Below are 22,975 nucleotides of genomic sequence, written 5' to 3' on the forward strand. Positions count from 1 at the left end.
ATTCACTATATTGACAATAGCATTGAGCCACACCTTAATGAATTGTGGACAGGAGTGAATTCACCTTAGTGAATTCAGGTGTTTCATTCAGTCCCATTGCCACAGGTGTATCAAATCCAGCAGCTAGCCATGCAGTCGACCTTTACAAACATTTGTGAAAGAATGGCTCGTTCTAAAGAGCTCACTGAATTCTAGCCTGGTGCTGTGATAGTAATGTAATAGGATGCCACTGCTGTAACAAGTCAGCTGGTGAAGTTTCTTCCCTCCTAGATATTGCACCATCAGCTGGAAGTGGGATTACTGCAAAGTGGAAGCGTTTAGGGACCACAGCGACTCAGCTCAAGTGTTAGACCACGTAAAGTTACAGAGTGGGTTGCCAAGCGATGAGGCTCATAGTGCATAAAAGTCACCAATGCTCTGCTGACTCAGTAACTGCAGAGCTTCAAACCTCCTCTGGCATCAACATCAGCACACAAACTGAGTGCTGGGAGCTTCATGGCCGAGCAGCCGCACGCAAGCCTTGCATCACCAAGCACAAGGCCAAGCATCAGATGGAGCGGTGTAAAGCACACCGCTACTGGACTCTGGAGCAGTGCAAACACGTGTTTCTCTATCTGGTGGTCTGATGGACGAGTCTGGGTTTGGTGAATGCCAGGAGAACCTTCCCTGCCTGACTGCATTGTGCCGACTGTAAAGTTTGCTGCAGGAGGGATAACGCTATGGGCTTGTTTTTCTGGGTTGGCCTCGGCCCTTCAGTTCAAGTGAAGGGAAACTTTACTGCTTCAGCTCACCAAGACATTTAGGACAATTCTCTGCTTCCAACTTTGTGGGAACAGTTTGGGGAAGGCCCTTTTCTGTCCCAGCATGACTGAGCCCCAGTGCACAGAGCAGCTCCATAAAGGCATGGCTGGCTGAGTTTGGTGAACTTGACTGGCCCGCACAGAGCCCTGACCTCAACCCCATCCAACACCTTTGGGATGAACTAGAGCAGAGACTGCGAGCCAGGTCCTCTAGTCCAACATCAGTGTCTGATGTCCTCACAAATGCTTTTCTGGATGAACGGGCAAAAATTCCCAAAGACACACTCCAAAATCTTGTAGAAAGCCTTCCCAGAAGAGAGGAAGCATTTCTAGCTGCAAAGGTGGGACCAACTCCATATTAATGCCTATGGATTTAGAATGGGAGGTCAGAAAAGCTCCTGTAGGGGGGCGCCCTGGTGGCTCACCAGCCAAGAGCATGCACCATGCACCAGGGCCCAGTCCCAATCACAGCAACCAGCGTTCAAATCCAACCTCAGGTCCTTTGCTGCATGTCATTCCCTCTCTCTCCCCTGCCCTTCCTGTCCATCTCCACTGTGATTGTCAAATAAAGCAGAAATGCCAAAAAAATAATCTTAAAAAAAAAAAAAAAAGCTCCTGTAGGTGCAATGGCCCAATACTTTTATCCATATAGTGCATTTAGGGTGTCAACACAAATATCCCTTGTTTTATTCAATGCAAGTATTCAGTCCCACATATTATTTTTCCAATTTTCAGTCTGAAAGTCTGACAATAAACAAGACTAGGTCAAAACTCAGCATTTGGCTCGACTGTGTATGGATGTTTTTATTGCACACTTGCTTTGGCAATCAGTTCCCCAGGCCAATAAAGCCTGAACAATAAAGTTCAGTAAAAATTGAACTGATTTAAATCCAGTTCATTTAAAAACCAGGAGCAGTTAATTAGCTAATTATGGTAATGTATGAGTCCTGTAGGCCACTGTCACCACTGCAGTGGCAGCTCTGCTACATTTGAAAAGCAGCTGTTTTGACCTTGGTTCCATGAACAGTGGCTGTACTGGTCATTTATATGAAATGGTTACCAAGGTGCAGACCTCCTCATCCTCTTAGCTGGCTATGGCCATGAACATTTTGAAAGAGCAGCGGCCCATGGTGTAACTTCATCACTCAATCAGTGACTCAGTAGGGGACATTTGCATTTGTAGGGCTGGCCCCGGTGCTGCAGTCCAGCCAGAAATAATCAGAAGTGGTATAAACAAATGTGTTATCAAGGAAAGCATACTATATCCATTTAGGTAAGCAAGAGTAAACAAAGCTCTCTAATAATTTAGATCACATCACTCCCTGTCACTAAAGACACTTGTCCTCATGTGAACCTCCTCCACTACAGAGCCTGGGATGTGAGGAGAGGCAGGAATTCACCTGACCTGTCAGCCTCACACAGACACTAAACACCAAGGACAGATTAATCAACATGGCACAATACTCAAAAGAGACAACAGGCAACTTTGAGAGGAAAGTCATAAAATTCTGGTCAGAAAAAAAAAGACTAGGGCTGAGTTTATATCAGATCTATTTCCAGAGTTTAACAGGGCAGCTGAGGAACTGAGCGTCTAGCGGCCCTTTGTTTTTGTTTTTTTATTAGCAGAATCTCTCTCTCATTCTGACCATCCATTTTTTCTAGTTGATATCCACAGAACATGCACACACACACACACACACACACACACACACACACACTGCTGCTCCTCTGGCAAGCATAGGAACACAAAGCAATTCAGCGTCATCCAGACCAACCAACATGCCACAATAATCACTGATTCTTCACTTATGGTCTGATATTAAGGACACCTACCCTACTGTGCATGAAAAAGAAGGTGAATTCAGGTAAAAGCCGTTATCGATTTCACATATTAAATCTATACCAATCATAGAGCAATGAAGAGAAAGAGAAGCAGATCATTTTTAAGCCTTGGGATGTGGATCACAGCAGGGGCCACAGCCTAACATGGGGAACATGTCCCTGATGTTTTGTGCATTCAGCTCAGTCAGAGTCCAGTTGGCCACGCTCCTGTTTGCATGGCCCTAAACAGACTCATCTGCCAAAGATCTGCTATAAAGCTTTGAGGTAGCCAAGTGGTAGCGGTGGATCAACAGGGAGAAATATTAACTCTATTAGAAGTTTTTGCTCAAGTATAGGTTCTGATATTTAACATAAGAAAGTGGAAAAATCGACTTGAGTGGAAAAGTAGCTTGTTTAAAACAGACAATGTAAGAAAACACTGTGATCTTGTGCATTACTGAGAGACAAGAGGGCAGAGTTCAATCTAATTTCATTTAACTGGCGAATTTGGAGGTTACAATAAAAAGTGCACAAACTGTAAAACCAGATTACTCTTCCTTGTTCGACCGACCTTTCACTGCAAAGAGCTCCATTTTATGGCAAATTTATGATGGTCCAGTTCCTGCTGCTCATGGAGAGCCTGCGGTATTTGTTGCACTCTGTAATGGACGTGATGCAGCAGAGTGCAATACTTGTGTAAAATGGTGAAAATGAATCACAGGTTCCCTCTTTATTGATCAGTCACGAATTTGATCACTAATTTGCCACGAGTGTTGGTAGTAATAAGACTGATGTAATGTTCCACAGCAAAAACTGGACATTTTAATCACCTCCTGCTTAATTCAGAGTAGAGGCACTTGCAGCCTATCTCTCATTTGCTTTTCAAATCTGCCGTTATGATGCTCAGTTCAGCTCAGAGCAGATATTTTATTTATCACTTGACTCCTATGTAAATTTTGCCAGGAAAAGACTTAATACACCATACACATGCATTGGTCTCTTTCTAAGACGTTTTCACCGACTTCTCTTATGTTTACCTTAGGTTATACATGTTGAAATCCCACACAAAAAAAATCTCCACAATTAAGCCCAAGTGGTCTTGAATCCACTTATATGTTTCATATAGCTAAATATCCATGCATCAAGTGTCATTATATACCAAAAAATAACAGATTATTCATTTTGTTAGGTTGATAATGGTTAATAATAATGATGATGCACAATCAGCTCATGGTTTAGATGTGATTCACTTCAGTTTGTTGCCATTAATTGTTTAACTTTGATAAACTGAGGTCAGTGCTTGGCTCTGAATCACAAATCTCGGCTGTCAAAATTACACAAAAGGATATGTATGTTAATTAGTCTAGTAGGAAGTCTTGGCATAGCCTAGTCATGTTGAAAAGTGTATTCCAGTGTAATAATGGGCCTATGGTTCTGATTTTAGTCACTGTGAATTCACCTCTGGCCTTGTGTCCTAGTTGAGGAGGCAGACAACAGAGGCTATAAAAGCAGGAGCCTCATGGATTCCCAGAGCAAATCAGAGACAGCAGGCAGCTCCTCTGGCACCAGCGGACCTAAATCACGTTTCTGCCTCAGCCGGGCCGGCGCGCAGAGAGACCACTCGTGATTTTTGTTAGGGGACTGACTTCTGTGTGTGTGCGTGTGTGCGTGTGTGCGTGTGTGCGTGTGTGTGTGTGTGTGTGTGTGTGTGTGTGTGTGTGTGTGTGTGCAGGCTGGGAGAAACATGATCCTCTTACAGCGATGTGTTCTCAGGAGAATTTTCCAACTTGCTCCGTGTTATCTCGGGAGCCAGGAGGCCACGAGAGTCCCGGTGTGTCCCGCTGCGCTGCTGGACCGCCACAGAGCTGCCGGACACAGGACCAAGTCAAGTGAGTAACTTTATTTCTCAAGGGAATTTTGACATTAATATTAACTCATGTAGCCTACTGCTGGGAGACGGCATGTGTGAACACTGGCTGTACAATTAGCCTCTTCACAGTGCATCAGTAAAGTTGTGTTTCTGTTCCCCCTCGTTAAGGTGTGCAGAGGGCAGCAGGGACATGCTCGTTAATGAAGCTGTAAGATTTTTTTTTCTCACACTCAGGCCAAATAATTAGAGCAAGTCGTCTAGCATTGGCTTACTATGTGAAGAAGAAGAAGATAATAAATAGCCTACATGAGTCCACATTCAAGCCATACTGTTTAACTTTGTTGGCCCACAGCCGACTAAAACAACCTTCTTCTTTTTTTTTTTTCTTTTTTTTCCTTTTTGGTCCCAAAACAAATAAGCTCGGCACACACACACACGAGGTCATGAACTAGAAGTAGGTTAGAGGCTCCGGGGAGGTGCGGGGGTGCAGGGCTGTGTGCCACTGACCTGCCCCGTGCCGGAGCTGCTCGACCTGCGGCTCCAACACGCCCGGTGTCGGTGGGTGTGCGGGTCGAGAGGAAAAGCGTCCGCCGGGACACCGGCACCGCACAATGACGTGTGACAGGGGCAGTCACGTGCCGAGTTAACTGGTCGTGTGCAGTCATTCATTAGCCCGCAGAGTGCGTGACGACTTGTGTCCGGATCTACCCAGCTGAGTGGCTGCGGAGTGACCCGGCGAGATCACACACGAACAGGGGCCAAAATAAATAGAGGACTGTGATCAGCAGGCATGGGCCACTGACTCAGGGACAAATTCATATTAGGAGTGTTTAGCATGCAAACACAGCCACGCATAAATACACATAGCCTACAGTTTGTGATTTGAAGAAGAAAAGAAGAAGAAGAAAAAGAAAAAGAGGAAGAAGAAGAGGAGAAAGAACAAGAGCGGGAAGCAGAAGAATGATAATAATAATAATACTAATACAAATAATAACATCAGCAAAGACAGTAACTATAATTATCAATAATGTTGTTGGTTTTTTTTTTGTTATTAATTGTTTTTTATTTATGTATGTATCATTAATTGAAAAACAATCAACATAATGCTCTTGCTCCATACATAAAATACATTATATAGCAGACAAGAAACAATAAAAAAAAAAGGAAAAAAAAAAAATCAAACCAACAGACAAACACCCCCAACCCCCCTCCCTCTTCCTCTGGGACCAACCACACCACAACATCCTTCTTTGTATCACATTTGTGCCATACCAACATGTACACAGATGCAACACATATGCACATACACCTGCACATGCACATATACCACATATAAATACACATCAACACAGCCAAGCCAAGAACAACACCCTACAAGGTCAAGCACTGTTCAAAATATGCTCATGGCGCACCTCTATGATCTGAGACCATGCCTTAATGTTCTTCTCACTTGCACCGTGTAGTCGGGCCGCCGAGAGTTCCATATATGCAATGTCTAAGAAAGTAAGAGCCCATTGTTGAAATGTTAAGGTATGAGGGGTTTTCCATCTCATAGCCACAAATCAATGTTGTTGTTGTTATTGCAATTACCTATACCCAGTGGTGTAGTCTACGTGATACGCAGGTATACGCCGTATACCCACTAGAAAAGGTCCCGAATTTCCGTATAACCACTTAAAACTGCGCAAAGATACGTATCAGTATGTTTTTTTGACATAACTTTCACTTTCCTGTTCACCACAGGGGCTTCCGTCAGGCGTGACGTTTCAGGGGACACTACAGCTGGAGCTAACGTTAACGTTTCAGAAAGGGAGCCTGTGGCGCGCGCGTGTGGTGTGTGTGTGTGTGTGTGTGTGTGTGTGTGCGTGAGTGTGCGTATACCCACTAGAATAAACTAGACTACACCACTGCCTATACCTATAGTTATAATATATAATATATAATAATAGGTATGATATAATAATAGTAATAATAATTATTCTTCCTCCTCATCTTGTTGTTGTTGTTGTTGTTGTTGTTGTTGTTGTAAGTTTAACTGTATAGCACCTTCCTGCATGTTCACACACAAATGACAATGTAACATGCAATAAAAACCCACATTAAGACAGATATGTAATCAATGAGCTGGTAAATAAATAGAGTAGTGTAGGTGAGCTTTAGTCAGTCTCCCCCCTCTCGCTCAGCCCTGTCCCAACAAACAGCAAGTCCTCTGTCCTCCACTTAGTCACACTGGTTGTAGGTGGCAGGGGACGGCACGATGGAAGGGCTCGGCTCAACAACACAGTAAACAGTTGTGTTGGTCTGCAGGTGTCCCTGATGTGAGTGAACGCACTCTCATAGCCGTAAAGCCGGATGGGGTTCAGCGTCGACTCGTAGGACAAATCATCCAGCGCTTTGAGCAACGTGGCTTCAAACTGGTGGGCCTGAAAATGCTGCAGGTACAGAAATCTGATGACATCATCCGGATTTGGGGTATCTGTGTCATGCACACCCCTTTTTTTGAATTCTGAACTGTGAGTTTGTCTCCTGTGAAGGTGTCAGAGGATCTCCTCTCTCAGCATTACTGCCAGCTGAGGCAGAAGCCCTTCTATCCCAGCCTGCTGCAGTACATGACCTCGGGGCCCGTGGTTGTGATGGTGAGCGCTCCCAGGGGGCTCCTTTGCTGATCCCCTGTTTTTACACCATTTGAGTGATCCTCAAAGTAGTGTCCGGGGACCCCCAGGGGTCCTTGAGGGGCTTCTGGGGGATCCTTACTAAAATGAGAATACTCTATAAACACTCTATAGATGTTCTTGTGCTAGAAAATATTATTTCAACATCATGTTTCAGTCTTTGAATTTGTCACTATTCAGGTGTTACATCTGAACAATTTAAGAGGGCCAAATTCAGAATTCAAATGGGGCTCCCAGGTTAATGAGTCAACTTTGAGGTCTGGAACATGAACATGAAACCATGTTCTTGCATTCAAACTACAGTATATGGCTCAAGACAACTCAGACTTCAACTAATATTTGGTTTCACTGTATTTATAATTTTTAATCTTAGTACCATAAACTTAATTATTATATCACTTAAAAACTCATAAAAACTAAACACAGAGAGCTAAATCTTTGGTTTTCCTACTATTTACTAGTATACAGAACAATGGGTAGCCTGTGTGATTATATTTTGAACTGTAATGGAAATTTAATGTGGTCCTGGTTAGTGTCAGAAATGTAGTGATCACAGTGGAAAAGGGGAAACTAGGTAAATACCTCTTGAAAGTGTATGAGGGGCTTCACCTTCTGGGGTTTTCTTATCAAGACATGTATTCACATAGTTATAAAAAGTGTAAATTTGCCAGTAAGTTAATCCAAATTGTCATTTCTTTTAAGATTTAAACTATACAGGTCTATGCAAAATTCTGTCAGATTAAAGTGTAAGAGGCCCACATGAATATATTCATATAATGTAAGGGGAACATAATGCTCAGAATCAAGGATTAATTGTTTCAGAGAGTGATAACATACTATGGACAGGTCATGGGGTATTTATTTTAATTAGCTGTAAGCCTGCCGCAGTGTGTATGAATTGCTTGTTCCTTCATTTTTCATTGTTTAGGTGTGGGAAGGGCTCAATGTCGTGCAGACGTCCCGTGCCATGGTGGGACACACGAACCCAGCCGAGGCCCAGGCGGGCACAGTGAGAGGAGATTTCAGCTTCCATGTCAGCAGGTGAGGACTGGGCAGCATGATGGATGATGTAGTAAGTGACATATGTTGTAGGTTAAAAAAAAAAAAAAAAACTCCACAGTGTCCCTGTAGTCAGGGTTGTTTATTTGCTCACCAAAGTGGATGTCCATAAAGCATAATAAACCAACATTTTATTAGCACTTAACTGGGACCATATCAAGCAACAGTGACAGCCACTACCTCTAACAACACACAGTCAAAAACTGTGTGCTTCTCTGTCCAGCGACATCTGTCATTCGTCAAGGTTACATTTAGGTAACAAAACCACTTGGTTAAGGTGAGGGAAAGGTTAGGTTTAGGCAACAAAACAGAAACTGATCTCAGTCACAAACTTTGGCACAAACCTTTGGCTTCTATCAGGTGCCTTTTGCGTCGGTATCAGACATAGAGGTCGTGACCAAGATGTGGTATTTGATGTCATGGGAGTAAGAATGGGCTGTGAATACATAATACTTAAAATGACAGCTTTCATGGTTGATTGTGCTTAAGGGAGGGAGGATGTCAGTCTTATAGTGACACCAGATTAAGTCCCATAACAGCTGAGCTCCAGGAGACCAGCTCATTATGCTCTGGTCTGGATCGTGACATTGAGAAGCTCTTTAAAAAGGGATCTTTCTGACTTTCTGTGTGTTCCTGTTTCTTAAAGGAATGTGGTCCATGCCAGTGACTCGTTGGAGGGGGCTCAGAGGGAGATCCAGCTGTGGTTTCAGGGAAACGAGCTGCTGAACTGGGTCTGCTGTGACCAGACGAGCACCTATGAGCTGTGAAGACGTGGAGAGGACAGCAAAGTGAGAGCAGCTTCAGTCCGTCTACCTCCTGTCCTGCTGTTCAAATGTCTGAGTGACTCAACACTCTTAACTGAAATAGCTCTGTCAGGGTTTTTACCAAACAACCTCGATTGCAAAAGCCTGGATGCATTTACTATCATCAAAACATTTTTTACAGAAACCATTTTGCTTAGGAGAAATACTCCAACATTTTTATGGCTTCAGCTAAATAGAATCCCTATGATTTTGAGAAATGACTAGGAGTTACATGTTTTGAGGGAATTTTCCACCAACATAATAACCCAAGATACTGTGATGTATTTTTCCTAATCATCACAAACCAAATTTTAATACTGACATTAGTTTGACAGCTTTGTTCCCTCCATATTGGTCAGTTTTAAATGGCCTTTACAGGTGTGGTTCCTTACCTGAACCACAACCACCATGTTTCCACTGTTGGTGAAAAATCGATGATCCAGTGCTCCTGCTGGGAAGCTGTCAAAAGTTCAGTCCTCTTTTGACATGTTAAGGGCTAAAAGGGCTCATAATGTAAATATGAACGCTTTGATAATAAATATAGGTGCTCAAAATGTACATGTATTCTTAATGGTAAGGCAACTCATTCTTAGCTTTTCCTTTAAAAAGGTTTGGTTTAGTGGTTAACCAGTGCTAATTGACTAAAGATAAAGATAAATTAATAATGAGACAACAAAAATAGTCTCCTGAGAAAATTTGGAAGGGACAAGCAGAAAGCAGCGAGCAACAATATGACTGCAGGCTTTAGATTAAAAAAAAAACATCCAGAATGTAATTTGACTCTTGAACTGCGCTGCTCTGTGGCCACCACTGTGTGTCGTCTGGTTTCTCCCATCAGTCGTGCACACCTGCAACTTCAGTTCATCCATCAACCAAAAGACACATAGCTACACAAAATGTTGCAGAATGGGGAAGAAATTTATATCCAGTTTTTGAAGCTAAGAGATGTAACACAGCAAAAATAATAGGCTACAGCTTAAAACAAATGATTGCTCTATAGGAATAATAAGTAAGGTGATATTACTATGTTTGAAATGAGTGGCTGTAATTTTTACCTTTTTAGCGGTAAGAAGCCTTAAGCTGTTCAAATTCACTGTAATAAAGAACTTGGCTACTAACCGAGCTAATTTTTTACTTGAATTATCTCCTAAATACTTGTGTATATTCTACTTGACTGAAATTTGACTGGAGACACTGTCCATCTACCTTAATAATACATACAACAACAGTAAATAACTAATAAAAATAAATAAAATTAATAGTAGTCTTTAGCAGAAAAAATAAGCAAATTTCAGTTTAAAAATGTTTTCAGTCTGCAATGTGTAATATTAGTTGAGATCAATCATTTTTGGCCCTTTTCCATTAGTATCTACTCGGCTCGACTCGGCTCGACTCTACTCGCCTCTACTCGCCTCGACACGGTTTAGGTGGTTTTCCATTACAGTTGAGTAGCACCTCGCCGTAGGTGGAGTCGTCACAGCAAGGCGGCGCACCGTCCAGCTCCCTCTGGATTCTTTGGGCCACCACCAAGCTCAGAAAAGTCTCCACGTCTTTATTTGACCGCGGAAGCGGTTTGCTTGCCATTTTCCGACTTTGACAACTTCACTGACGATCAATGCGCACGGCCGCTGTTGCCGTTTTTTTTTTTTTTTTTTTTTTTTTTTTTAAATGTCGGGTTTTGTTTTCGTGCAGGAGTCGCTCTCATCACTCCCTGTCCAATCAGTTGCCTGCACGGCGTTAACGTCACATTTTCAGCGCGACTCAGCTCGACTCAGCTCGCTTGGAACCCAGGCTGAGTAGGTGCTAAAATGGGACCTGCTAGCAGGTACTACGACCTAATGGAAAAGCTCTTAAACCGAGTAGAGTCGAGCCGAGTCGAGCTGAGTCGAGCTGAGTAGGTACTAGTGGAAAAGGGGCATTAGTGTTATATGAGTAATGGATAATAACGTATTGTGAACTCTTGTGATTTTTGACTTGCAAAGTGTGCTGACTGCTCCAACTTAATGTGCTGAAATTCCTTTTTTACACTTTCAATCGATGTCTAAACAGGGCAGATAAAGCATTTTGGCCTGTTTGTTTTTCATGTCTGGGATGATGGAAAACAAGTGACAGTGTAGTAATACAGGTTGATGAGCAGGAAATAAAAACTCTGAATGACTGTTTCTTGCACTTATACACATTTATTTAATAATAGCCATTTCATGGGTTAACAGCTATAAGAACAAACCTTATTCAGTTGTCCCAGTACATAAGATGAGGTTAATTGTATTGCATTTGTTTTGCCGTTTACAGTTGTGTTTCATATATTATCTAAATAAATGATATTCAGGAATGTCTTCACTGTAAAAAAAAAAAAAAAAAAAAAAAAAAAAAAAAGCAAAGCAGATGCTCAGCCCCTCTGTCTTAAAAACCAAAGTTCCACTCTCCATACAGACGGTTAGCAGGTTGTGCCTTACTGTTGACAGTTTTTGTTGCACTGGAAGCGTAACTACATGTGTGATAAAGTGATTAAAATGCCTCTGTTTGGTCATGTGCCATTTGTGGACAGATTTTTTAACCATTTACAGTTCTGTCAGGTTTTTTTTCCTAATGCCGCCTTCGCAGTGGTGGAGGTTGGATAGCTCCGTCACCGCGTTCCACTACAAGTCAACCTTCTGCTTTTGCCTCTCCATGGCCTTCTCCAGTTCTGTAGCTTTGCGCACATCCTGAACAACAAAGAGGAATATTCAGAAGTTATTCAAAAGGGAAAGATCAAGGAGAGTAAAATTCGGGTGCAAAATTCAGACACTCTCTGACTGGTTTATTGTTTATTTCACTGTGTGTTCATGTATGGCACTGTTCCTGTGAAAGTTTCTGTTTTAACCATGGGATAATGAGATCACCATCAGCATAATCTCTCCACTACAACTCATCACTTTACTGAGTAACAGTGTGCTCATTTTTATGTCAATTTAAATTAATAATAATCTGCTAATATCAGAAACATTTATAAATAGGAGACAGTGCAGTCCATCAGTTTACAGTTGCTGCGTTTACATGGACCCTACTCTTCCACTACTAATCAGAATAACAGCCCAATCAGATTAAAAATGCCTCATGTGACCACTGCAGTCAGAGGAGACCCCACCCGGCCTGATCAGAGGGAATTTTCAGTCAGTTTGAAAGGGGTGGTGTAAACATCTGATAATCTGTTCAATAGGAAAATATCAGCACATCTGATCTTTTCTCTCTGGTTGGAATAATTATGTTCTTTCTGCATGTTTGCCCCACATGGAGGGAACATTAGGTGATGTGACGAGTTTCCAGAAGGGACAGAAACATGGCAGCAGCAAAACACAGCTGGGCTGTAGCTGATACAACTTATTTTTATTGAAAAGATTTAATATTTAAAGGATTGTTGAATGTCTCCATGGTAAAAAGGCTCGAAAGCACAAGTCGTTAAAATAATTGTTTGAAACGATGAATGAAGCCGGAATCTACCAAATCACTGACCAAATCAAAAACCACTGGAAAAGTTGGAAAGCTAAAAGTCAAAACAGCAAAAGTGATTCCAACCCAACCAGGTCTTATTTTTACAGAGTTATGGACGATCTGATGGGAGAGCGACCACTGGAGAGCATGACTTAGCCTGGATTATATTTATATTTCCAGCAGAACCACTCTTATCAGATCCCTTTATGTAGCGTCCATGTAAACAGTTAAGCTGGAATCTCTAATTAAAACAATTTCAGTCGGGTTGAAGAAATATTGTCCGTGTAACTGCAGCTAATGAGAGAACTTGAAATGCTTAAGATCAGATTTTGCGTAGCCACACAACTCTGATATTTCTGTCAGCCTGTACAAGCAGTGAGCCGCAGCTCAGCACTCAACAGAGCTGCAGGTCCAGACGAGCACACACAAGTGAACTGCAGACTTCCATGACACCACAGAGCTGATACAGGTAAAAATCTAATTTATGGATTTTTAAAACAATCTTTATGACTTCAATCTATGCCGGACATACAGTTACCATGGCAATGACAGGAGCTGCCACAAAGCAGAATGTCACAATCTCTGTGCATGTATGCATGCAAGCTTTAATGAGTGAAAATATTTTTTACCTGTGGCACTCCTGTGTCTTTCAGAGTAAATTTTATTTCTCAAAGGTGTTTAAAAACCCACATTCAAACCAATCTGCTCTCTTTAGTCACACTCCCTCTGTCCTAGTGCCCTATCACCTCCTATTCAAACCTGTCTCTGCTAATATGGCATAAGCAGGTACATAAGGCACACACACACACACACACACACACACACACACACATGCAAACAGAGTAACAGTGGACTGACCTCCAGCAGGGACTTCTGTACCATGATCTGGCTGTAGACTCGGGCCCCTTCCTCTGGTGTGACGGTGCGGAGCTCGTCTTTGTTCAGGGAGAAAAGCTGAGCTCCATTCAGGATGCCCAGACCCTGAACCGTCCTGAGAGGGGGGGCAGAGAAACAAAAAACACTATTAAACTATTAAACACAAGAGTGTTTAATAGTCCGAGCCAGGGATGGTGTTCTACATTGTTAAACAGAAACTGAGATTCACATAATAATTACACATCCTTCATTCTCAACAAGTGGCTCAAATTGGGTATGAGAATGTTTTTAATTGCGAAAGATTAAATTTTTTGAAATTAGAAAAAAAATCTGCTACATTGCCTGAATTGAACTGAAAGTGAAATGCCTCAAAGGCTGATAAAGACCATTGTTTTGTAAAATCTGAAAAAACAAATCACTTTCAACTTAGACCACGGTCTGGGTGAATGCTCTTCTCTGATTGGCTGGCAGGTGTGCTTTAAAACAGTGTAATGCACACGTAGTTCGGCTCAATTTTAATCACCGGTCTAAATTCATCTGCAACCCACCTTGTAACCATAGCAACATGTTATCAGCATTGGAGCCATAACCTTCACCTACCTCACCCAGTTGTCATTTATACTGTGACAAACCGGCTCGTTTGTAAAAGGGACTTGATTTATTCTTTGTCAGTACAACAATGAGCTCTTGCTTCATAACCTTTAGATTTTGAGGGATAAACGTGCGAATGCTCGTTGATTATTGCTTGCTTGTATCTATAGACGACTTGTACAGTGAGGAGACAGGTAGATTTGGATGCACTATCCCTTTAAATAGCTGAGCTCTAGAGTTAGTGGTGGCTTTAAATGAACTAAAGTTTCCTTGATGTCTGCTCCGAGAAGCTATTCCTGAATTAAGTTTTGGAAACAAGCTAAAGATGGTGCGGTTTGGTCTCCGGACACTCACTGCTGACTGAAGCCCTTGGCTCTGAGCCAGTCCTCCACCTCAGCAGGTGAGGAGTGGTAGTTCAGTGGGGGAGAGGAGTCGGAGTTGCGGTGGATCACCAGAGGACGGACTGAGCCGGGCCTCCCATTGGCCAGCCGCTGAACCAGCTCATCATTCATTATCAGGACTACACACACACACACACACACACACACACACACACACACACACACACACACACACACACACAAGCGTGTTTTAGAACAACAATCTAACGCATGTACATTAGAATGTGTACACATGCAGAGAGGCTACAGTATCAGTGATAGAAAAAGTGTGTTTAGTGCTCAACATTATGCACGACTGTGCATAAAGGAACAGTTCAGCCAAAAATTAAATTTTAGTTATCTACCCTTGCCAGCTGAAAGATGAAGAGTCTTGCCTCTACATCATGCACTCTATAGCAGCCTTCTCAAAAGCAACTGAAGTCAGTGGATGGTGCTTCAAAACACAGCAACAAATGACATCAGTATTACTCCATAGACACCATGATCCAAGTCTTCCGAAGCCAAACATTTGCATCCCAAGTGGATAAGAGCTACATGCTGACATGCTGGTATTTCGATGTGTGGGTGTGTTACCTCTGTCTGCCTGCTCCTCCTGCAGCGTCGTCGGAGATAAGGGCATGCTGTGAGGTCGCACCGCCGTGCTGGTCGAGGTCGGGCTGCTGTCAGTGGGGCTCGGCAGTGCAAATGAGAAGTACTTATTTGAAGGAGGGGAAAGAGGCTTCTTCTGTCAAGAGAAAGCAGGAATGAATTCATGTTGTCAGATGGGATGAGATAAAATCCAAGATTGCTATGCACTGATAAAAGCATGTAGTGTGTGTGTGGTGTGTGTTTATACTACCTTGGACTGTCTGAATACCACCGGGCTTTGTCTCCCATTGTTGTTGAGGGCAGAGAGAGGCTCCAGGATGTTGAAGGGAACAAATCCTATCTGGTCAAAGCGATTCCGACACTTCCACCAGCGCTTTGATGACTCAATAACCTGAAAAATAAAAGCATATTCCACAGGTCAGAGAGGTTTTTGGGGTCATATTTGAAGAACATATGAACTGTTATAGGCTCATCACTGGTCATGGGGCCGTACCTCTAGCGTCTCTCCTTGCAGCACAGACAGTTCACTGCTGTTTCTGGCCACAAAGTCGTAACTGCAGCAGTAGAGTCTCTCTCCCTCTGGTGGCAGCTCACTTCCTTCTCTGAAACAGAGATATTACTCAGCACATATGTACAACATTTTGAATTAATCTCTTAACGCAGTGCCAGAGATCAGTTTGTCTAAGATGTGGTTTGAGATAAGGTAATGACTAATATGATCAACAGAAAGCGCCTAACAGAAATTTCTGGCTGAGTGTTGTGTCCAAATTCACTGAAATCACAGCACATACAATAGTAGATGACATTTCCCAACATATAACATATAATTTAGCAATGATAACATTTAGCCTGTGAGAAAATGGCACAAAACAGGCAAAACTGTTTTCCACCTTACATTCAATGCAAAAAAAAAAAAAAAAAAAAACTCAATTTAGAATTTTGTGGCAATATAAATTTTGGCTATATTCTTAGAGAATCTTCACTAGTTTGACTTATACATGGAAAAACACTCATTTTGCAACTTCAGTCACACAACATGATTGGCAAACCTGTTTTAATCAAATGTTTAAAAATATTACTAAGATGCAAAACCTGTCATAACGAGGCAAAAAAGGACAAAAATCATGCCTGTGAGAAAAGTGCACTAAACAGACATAATCCTCTTTCACGTCTCTTCCTGCACACACTGTCTGCGTTACTCATCCTGCAATAAGGAGCGTGACATTTTGCTCAAGATATTGCTCCAAGGTTTTATTTGCACAGTACAGTGTATACATTGTACACAGTGCATACCCAATGTGCTTGCTGTAAGGTATTGTGATACACAATACCTTACAGAAAGTGTGCAAACAAATTATGTTTGACAAGAGCCGTATTTAAACACTGTTTTCGTATTGCCATCTTCTCAAAGATGTAATAGATCTTCTTCTCAGCACTCATTTTCACATGAAACAGCAGGTAAACACAGGTGTTACTACTGATATTCATTACAAGTTTGTCCCATTTAAGTCTAGCACTCTGGGGCCCTGGCTCTGTTTGGCCTGAATGGAACTGAACCTAATTAATGTGTGTAGTGCTGTAACACCTGAGTTCACCTGCTATTTTAATGTCAATGTGGCTGCTGTGGAAAAGGGTCTATAAATAATTGCAGCTATTTGAAAATTGGCTGACCCTGTACTCCTGCAAGAGCCACATCATAAACTGAGCTTTAAATCTGTCATATAATTCAGCTTGAGACCCAAAGGTCACTGAAAACATAACAATACTTGACATTTTTCATGATGTTTTGGTCTCAGCGACCAGAGACTTACATTTCATCAGGTGACTGTGCAGGAGAGACGGGCCCCTCTGTTGTCCATCGATGCCCCTGCAGACAGGGTCACACATCAGGCTGGGTTCTCCATATCAAATACAAATGACTGTTTCACTTGTTAGTTGACATTCATATGTTCTACACATGTACCTCCCTACTTTCCCTGAGAGCATCCTGTTTGTGCTGCGACTCAACAGGGTCTTCGAAAGGCTGGCCGTCTGAGTCGAAGGCCTGAGGCCGCCACCCGTCCAGGAAGACAGGTGTGTATGGAGGCACTGACACACTGAGCTGGGAGCTGAGAGGGAGAGTAAGTTAAAAATATATATATATATATATGCCATACACTCAATAAAGATTTAAAGGCTAATTTGAAGGCAAATTCTGATATCTTTTAACCTGTGCCTGATTTTTCCACCTATTTGGTTTCAAATAACTAAACACTAAACACATGGCCAAAATGTTTGGATGTGGCGGTTCAGATTGTTTATAAGAGTCTGACAACATTATGGAGAGGATAAAATCTCGCGTCAGGTGACTTGTTGCAGGGAGATAACAGTGAAATGTGACAGTTGGAGAGAGAAATAACCAGGAAGAGTTTGTTGTGGTGTTATCTAAAGGCTAAACAACAAACAATCAAAATAACTATGGTTTGTGTTTGTGCATTTCCACATTTTGGTAACTAAATGGCGCGCTACAATTGGTGCAGCGGTTGCTACAAATATATCCAAACACTCCTGTCCGTACTCTGCTCCGTGCTGACCATCAGGTCTGCAGTGAGCATTTTGACCAGGATTACACCTGCCAGCCGAAGAGGAGAAGAAATCCTGTACCAAAGTATTTTTACCTGAAGAAAAATGCTGCTCTAAGAGTGGAGAGACCTGCTACAGACAGTGGAGGCTATGCTATTAGACATAAATAAAACTGTAGGGATGTTTTCCATAATGTTGTCAGACACTTAAAATAATAATCTGAACCTGTCAGTAAGAAAAAACAAGCACTTTTAGAGGATATAATTTGACTAAAATATATCCGTCAGTCATTTGGACCCCTAAAGCTGGAAAATACTAGAATTATCCTGTAAGTGCACACATAAGAAAACACAGACCGACGTGAGGTCCAGTTGGCCCCTAGTGAAGTCCAGAGCTCCTTTTCCTCCCCAGTCAGATGCTCCTGCAGCAGCGACACGGCACCACAGGTCAGAGCAGGGCTGGCCACCGTGGCCCCCAGCTCCGGCCCCCCAGTAGTTTTCACCAGCTGTGAATGGAAGGGGGGAGGGGGTCATTCAAAGTGGGTATCAGACAGGCAGAGACAAAGAGACAGCTGAGCAATACAATAAGAGCCTTACCAGTCCAAGTGGGATAAAGATGTGATGCAGCAGTTCTGGCGAGTCGGGCTCTGCAATTAATGATTTGAGATGGTCCTGAAGAAAACAGGAAAAAAAATTAAGCACAGAGGTGGCATATCACCATGAATACTCAGATTTCCCCCTTTTTAATTAATAATAGTTTGATTTTTATTTCCTGAATTTTTCAAAATACTCCAGGCTCAATCTCACCAGAAGGCTGAAGGAGTACTTGATTTTCTGGAAGATGTCCACAAATTCCTCCTCTGCTGGAGGGCACGCTTTCATGGTCAACAAATCTGCACACACACACACACACACACACACACACACAAAAACCACAATCACTATATACTGTAGCTTTAATTAAAACAACTTAAAAATACACTTTGAGTATAGGAAACATGCCACAACTACACCACTGTCACCAAGGTTATTACACCTGCTTTTATAATAATTCCCCCAACTTGATATACTCTTATGGTTCACAAGCTCCAAAGCAATGTCTGAGAGTGATAAAACGTTGACAGTGAAACTTGTGAAAAGTGAAGTGAACTGAGTATATAACTCAAATAATGGAAATGTCTCAGTACAAAGTGGCACCACTGATGATGGCTCTGTCGTGGTGTACAGAGCTCCTTCTAGTTTGGTTTGGACGTACTGATCCTCAGTGGAAGTGACTAACACGTCTCATCATTTTGTTCATCATTTCATCTTTACTCACTTATTCCAGTCCAGTGCCTCCAGGGGCTAGAGCCAATCACAGCAATTTATTTCTGAAAATTGAGATTTTTTTCCCTGTTAAAAGGGTTTTTCTTCACCATGTGCTTGATCATGGGGAAGATTTTGGTTCACAGATGAGCCAAAATCTGTTGGGTCTCTTTTGTCATGATTCGACACAGTACAAATAAAAGTGAACTGAATTGAACTGAAACACTGAGTGGCCATGGGAGGCATTTTAATGGGGGCTGTGCCAGCCAGGCAGGTACTGGCTGAAGAAAGATATTTGTCACAGGCCGACTTTGATCACTCAGCCCAGGAATGCCATGTTGAGGAGCGTTTGGTATTTGTTTTTACCTCGTATGGTTGGCTGGGCTGTTTTCGTGCCAAGGAATGCTCTGCACACCAGAACCACTCACTTGTTTTTTTCACCAGGCTTGTAAAATCAAGACCAGTCAATCAATAAGAGGTTAATTGGCAAATCAGCGCTCTCACCATCATCGCCCTCTTTCTTTTTGCTCTTCTTGCTTCTCTTCTTGTTCTTCCTTTGATTGAGAACAGTCTGAGCCTCAGCTGTCTGATGCAGGCGCCCCATGAATCGCTCCACATCATCAAAACAGTGGTTCAGGAGCTCCTGATGCAGATTTTACACCTTTGTTTAAGGCTGAACGTCAGAGCGACTTAAGTGCAGACAGGAAAACAGTCACCATACTTCAGTCACAGGGTCTGCACAAAATCTAGGTGCTACAGTAAATGTATGAATCGAGTGTCAGGAGCAAGGAAACAATGCAGCATGCTAGAAGTTGGGGAAACTAATGGAAACATTGTGAAGAATAATGTGAATTTCAGCATTTTTTTTTTAAAACAAATAAAATGGTTTTCTTAAAAATGACACAATGTGGAGTCAAATTCTATAGTTGCTTGAAAACATCACTCCAAGGCATGATGCTGGTGATGCTGCATGTTTTATTGCTTTACTAAAACAGAGGGAAGACACCACTGTGGTAAAAAGAAGCAAAATAAATGCATGAATGTCCATAAACCTTTTTTTTTACTCAATAGTGCCTTCTTTCCTCATATATAGATAAAGCTGAAAACACAACAGCTGTGCTCCCACTCTCTTCCACCTCTGTGCATTCCTCTAACATGTCCATCAGGAAGTTTGAAAACCAAACAACAGCACATCTCCTCTACCTCTGCTCCCTTTTGACAGCTGTTGACTAAATTTTAATGCTACATACGCCTCCAGTATGTTTCTTATCATTCACTGTATGCACTTTTGATGTCGCATACTTTTTAAAAACTGAATTCAGCAAAGACTGAGGCCCTTGTGGTGTTTTGAACACATTTCTACACATGCTTAGTTGGCTCTCGGTCCTACAGGAGGCTTGTTTCCTAAACTTGAGGCGCTGACTCAGCAAAATAACATGAGCCACGTACTAAAAACAGGTCATGTTTTCGCAAATGCACCTTTGCAAAGATTAAACTGGTTTGTCTTTTAACAAAATTTAGACGTGTATACACATTTCCATGTCATCTCATTGGGACTACAGTAATGCACCAATTCTCTGGCATGGACCTTGATTGTGCAGATATCTCGTACCAGATACTGATGAAAACTAAATTTATATCACAATACCATGACGTGCTACACCTGTTTAGCCTATTGACACAGGATGCCTTTTGTTTGATTGTAAGATCTTACTGATTACTTGTAGTGTTTTCCTTGCTGGACTGATAACCACACCTTTTAAAGGATTACCAACATTATTTTTGTACTTACCACCTCTCTCTCTGCATTTGCCAGCGATACATGACTTGGCTCCCCACTGGCACCATTCACTGAGGGGGCACAAAGTCAGTGGTGCAGTTTGTTCAAGATAAACATGAATTTTCTCACCCACACAAATGCCCAGCCAACCATCAGCTGCATGCAAAAGAACAGCAGTTACAGGACAAAAATACAACTTTCAGGCAACAGATATGGTAACTCACCCATTCTGTTCACACACACAAAAACAGGACGTACCCTTTGGAACGTTTGTGTAGCTGGGAAGGCTACCAGGAGGAGGCTGCTCTCTTGGAGTCGGCATGACTCGGACCCCTGACGGCTTCCTGGGGACCAGCGGAGGAGGCTGTGCAGACATCTGTTGTGTGTGGGTGCAGAGAGAGAGTTTGCTGAGATTTGTATAGAAAAGTTCAATCAAGACATGAGGAAAAGTAAGTTATGAGGTGAAGTGTTATGGGTGTTTTGTTCGTAGGAAACGGATGACGGTGTATCACAGGTGTATATGGAAAAATAAACTGCAGTATGATGTCAGCACACAACCTTGGCTCACAAATAGGTGAGGTGTGGGTGAGGAAGACCGACATCATCTAGAAAAAGTTCAAGAACCCTTAGGATTTTGCTAAAATCACAGACGAAATCATTGAAACAATTTGAAACAAGCAAATAATTCTCAGTTTCTATGGCTTTTCTTGTTTCTGTGTGTGTGTGTGTGTGTGGTGGGGGGTGGGGTGAGGTGCGGGGGTGGGGGATGGGGGTCTCTACCCAAAAGGCTGAGTGATGAACACTAATGAAAGGGAGCCAAATAAATCTTTCAGATTGTCATTACAGCTTCATGTAACTCCTGTGTGCTCCATTTGGAAATTATAAATATTTTTATAAATGTGAATTCATGTAATATTATTAAAGATTTCAAAAAAAAAAAAACACTGGAGGGTGTTGAGAGCTCAAAGTCCTGCTTCCAGGTTTAAGGTAGATTGTTTGCACAAAACAGAGACTTAAGGTGAAAAAACGAGTCTTGGTTATGGAAGTGAGGGAGGCATTTCATTCTCACAAGCCTGCTGTTGGATTGCTTAGATTATTTTGTCTCTGTCCTCCATTTTGAAAATATGGTGAGGCTGTAGACTTTGGTGGTGGAAAACATCAAAATGGGCTGGTCCTAATGACTTGGCATTGTTTTATATATTGAGGTCAAAAGTTTCCATAAAACACAAGTCATTTTCAGGATTGTTAACAGATTCTGAAATCACCTATTCCACATTTTAATCCAGCTAAAAGATGACCAAAACATGCTAATAAAAGTCACTATCACAGGAATATGTTAAAATAAGTCGACAACGATGATGATTAATCATGATGCTGATGATAGGAATGCAGCTCAGCATTCCATGTGTGCACATGCGCGCATTGGTGTGCATGTCAATGGCAGACACAATACAGGAAAAACCACTGTCATCAAGATGTGTGGTATGCAACCGAGACAGCCACCAAAACTTGATAAAGAAACTGCACACGCTGAGTAGTAAAGACAGTCCATCACAATATTCTACCACACAAACAGCCTCCATATTTTATTTTTTTAAGCCTCATCTTCTTCTTCTGTCTCATCCCGCCCTTATATACACCCCCCCATCCTTTATTTTCCCTCATCCATGTTGATGGTGAACTACTGCTGGATAAACTGTGCTGCCTTTACAAAGATGACTACTTTTCACAGAATGTACACAATGTGAAGTCAATGCCTTTCAATCAGAAGTTATTGCATTTTCTAAGTCAGTTTTCTAAGTCATTCCCACGCCTCCTTTGAGGAAGACATTTCTGACCTGAGACAGCTGACCCTGGCTGTGACAGGTGCACATCTCTCTCCCTCTTTACCTACTGTACACAAAGTTAACACACATAGTCCACATCACCGTACCTTTCAGTGCCGTTTGAGCCTTGTGAGTCCAGCGCGCGAGCAGAAGCCAACCCTTGCACCGAGCTGTATGTGCATTGAGCTTAGCTGTTTACACAAGTTATGTCCCACCTTCTTGAGATATGCAGGAACTAGAAAAACAAGTCTGGCTTTCCTCCTGCAGGAAATCTGCCTTGCTTTCACTCTCCCTCTCCCTCTGTGTGGCGCTCTGCGAAACACACTCCTGCTCATTCACGCCCTCTCTTTTCACTCCCCCACCATGTGACAGACACTTCTCTCAACAACTGCCTGCAGCTTTTGCCAGGAGGCTGGTGTGACCTGCATCAGATGCCATTCCAGAAATGTGAAGCACTCTTCCTCTAACTCCCCCAACTTGACAGCTTCAGTGACATTCAGGTTCCTCTGAGACTGCCATACATTCCCATGCTATAGGACACGGCCTATAGG

The 22,975-nt window shown here is 42.3% G+C and overlaps 2 protein-coding genes across 2 annotated transcripts; one reads left to right on the forward strand and one right to left on the reverse strand.

Annotated features, from left to right (window-relative positions):
* The first annotated feature begins 3,231 nt into the window (after positions 1–3,231).
* On the forward strand, positions 3,232–8,989 carry nme4 (NME/NM23 nucleoside diphosphate kinase 4). The gene is made up of 6 exons (XM_030057158.1): positions 3,232–3,266; positions 4,431–4,510; positions 6,799–6,929; positions 7,026–7,127; positions 8,092–8,204; positions 8,869–8,989. Exons 1-6 carry the CDS (start codon positions 3,232–3,234, stop codon positions 8,987–8,989), a joined length of 582 nt encoding a protein of 193 aa, XP_029913018.1.
* A 2,401-nt stretch (positions 8,990–11,390) lies between these two features.
* eps8l1a (EPS8 signaling adaptor L1a) lies at positions 11,391–22,598 on the reverse strand. Its single transcript, XM_030058099.1, has 15 exons — positions 22,532–22,598; positions 20,857–20,974; positions 20,611–20,669; positions 19,323–19,461; positions 18,321–18,406; positions 18,111–18,185; positions 17,871–18,019; positions 16,916–17,060; positions 16,764–16,819; positions 15,446–15,554; positions 15,203–15,343; positions 14,938–15,088; positions 14,318–14,483; positions 13,355–13,487; positions 11,391–11,730 (listed from the first exon to the last, which is right to left on the reverse strand). Exons 2-15 carry the CDS (start codon positions 20,972–20,974, stop codon positions 11,665–11,667), a joined length of 1,593 nt encoding a protein of 530 aa, XP_029913959.1. The 5' UTR covers positions 22,532–22,598; the 3' UTR covers positions 11,391–11,664.
* Positions 22,599–22,975: the final 377 nt, after the last annotated feature.

Source organism: Myripristis murdjan, chromosome 8 (assembly GCF_902150065.1).
Source record: "Myripristis murdjan chromosome 8, fMyrMur1.1, whole genome shotgun sequence".
Taxonomy (NCBI): domain Eukaryota; kingdom Metazoa; phylum Chordata; class Actinopteri; order Holocentriformes; family Holocentridae; genus Myripristis; species Myripristis murdjan.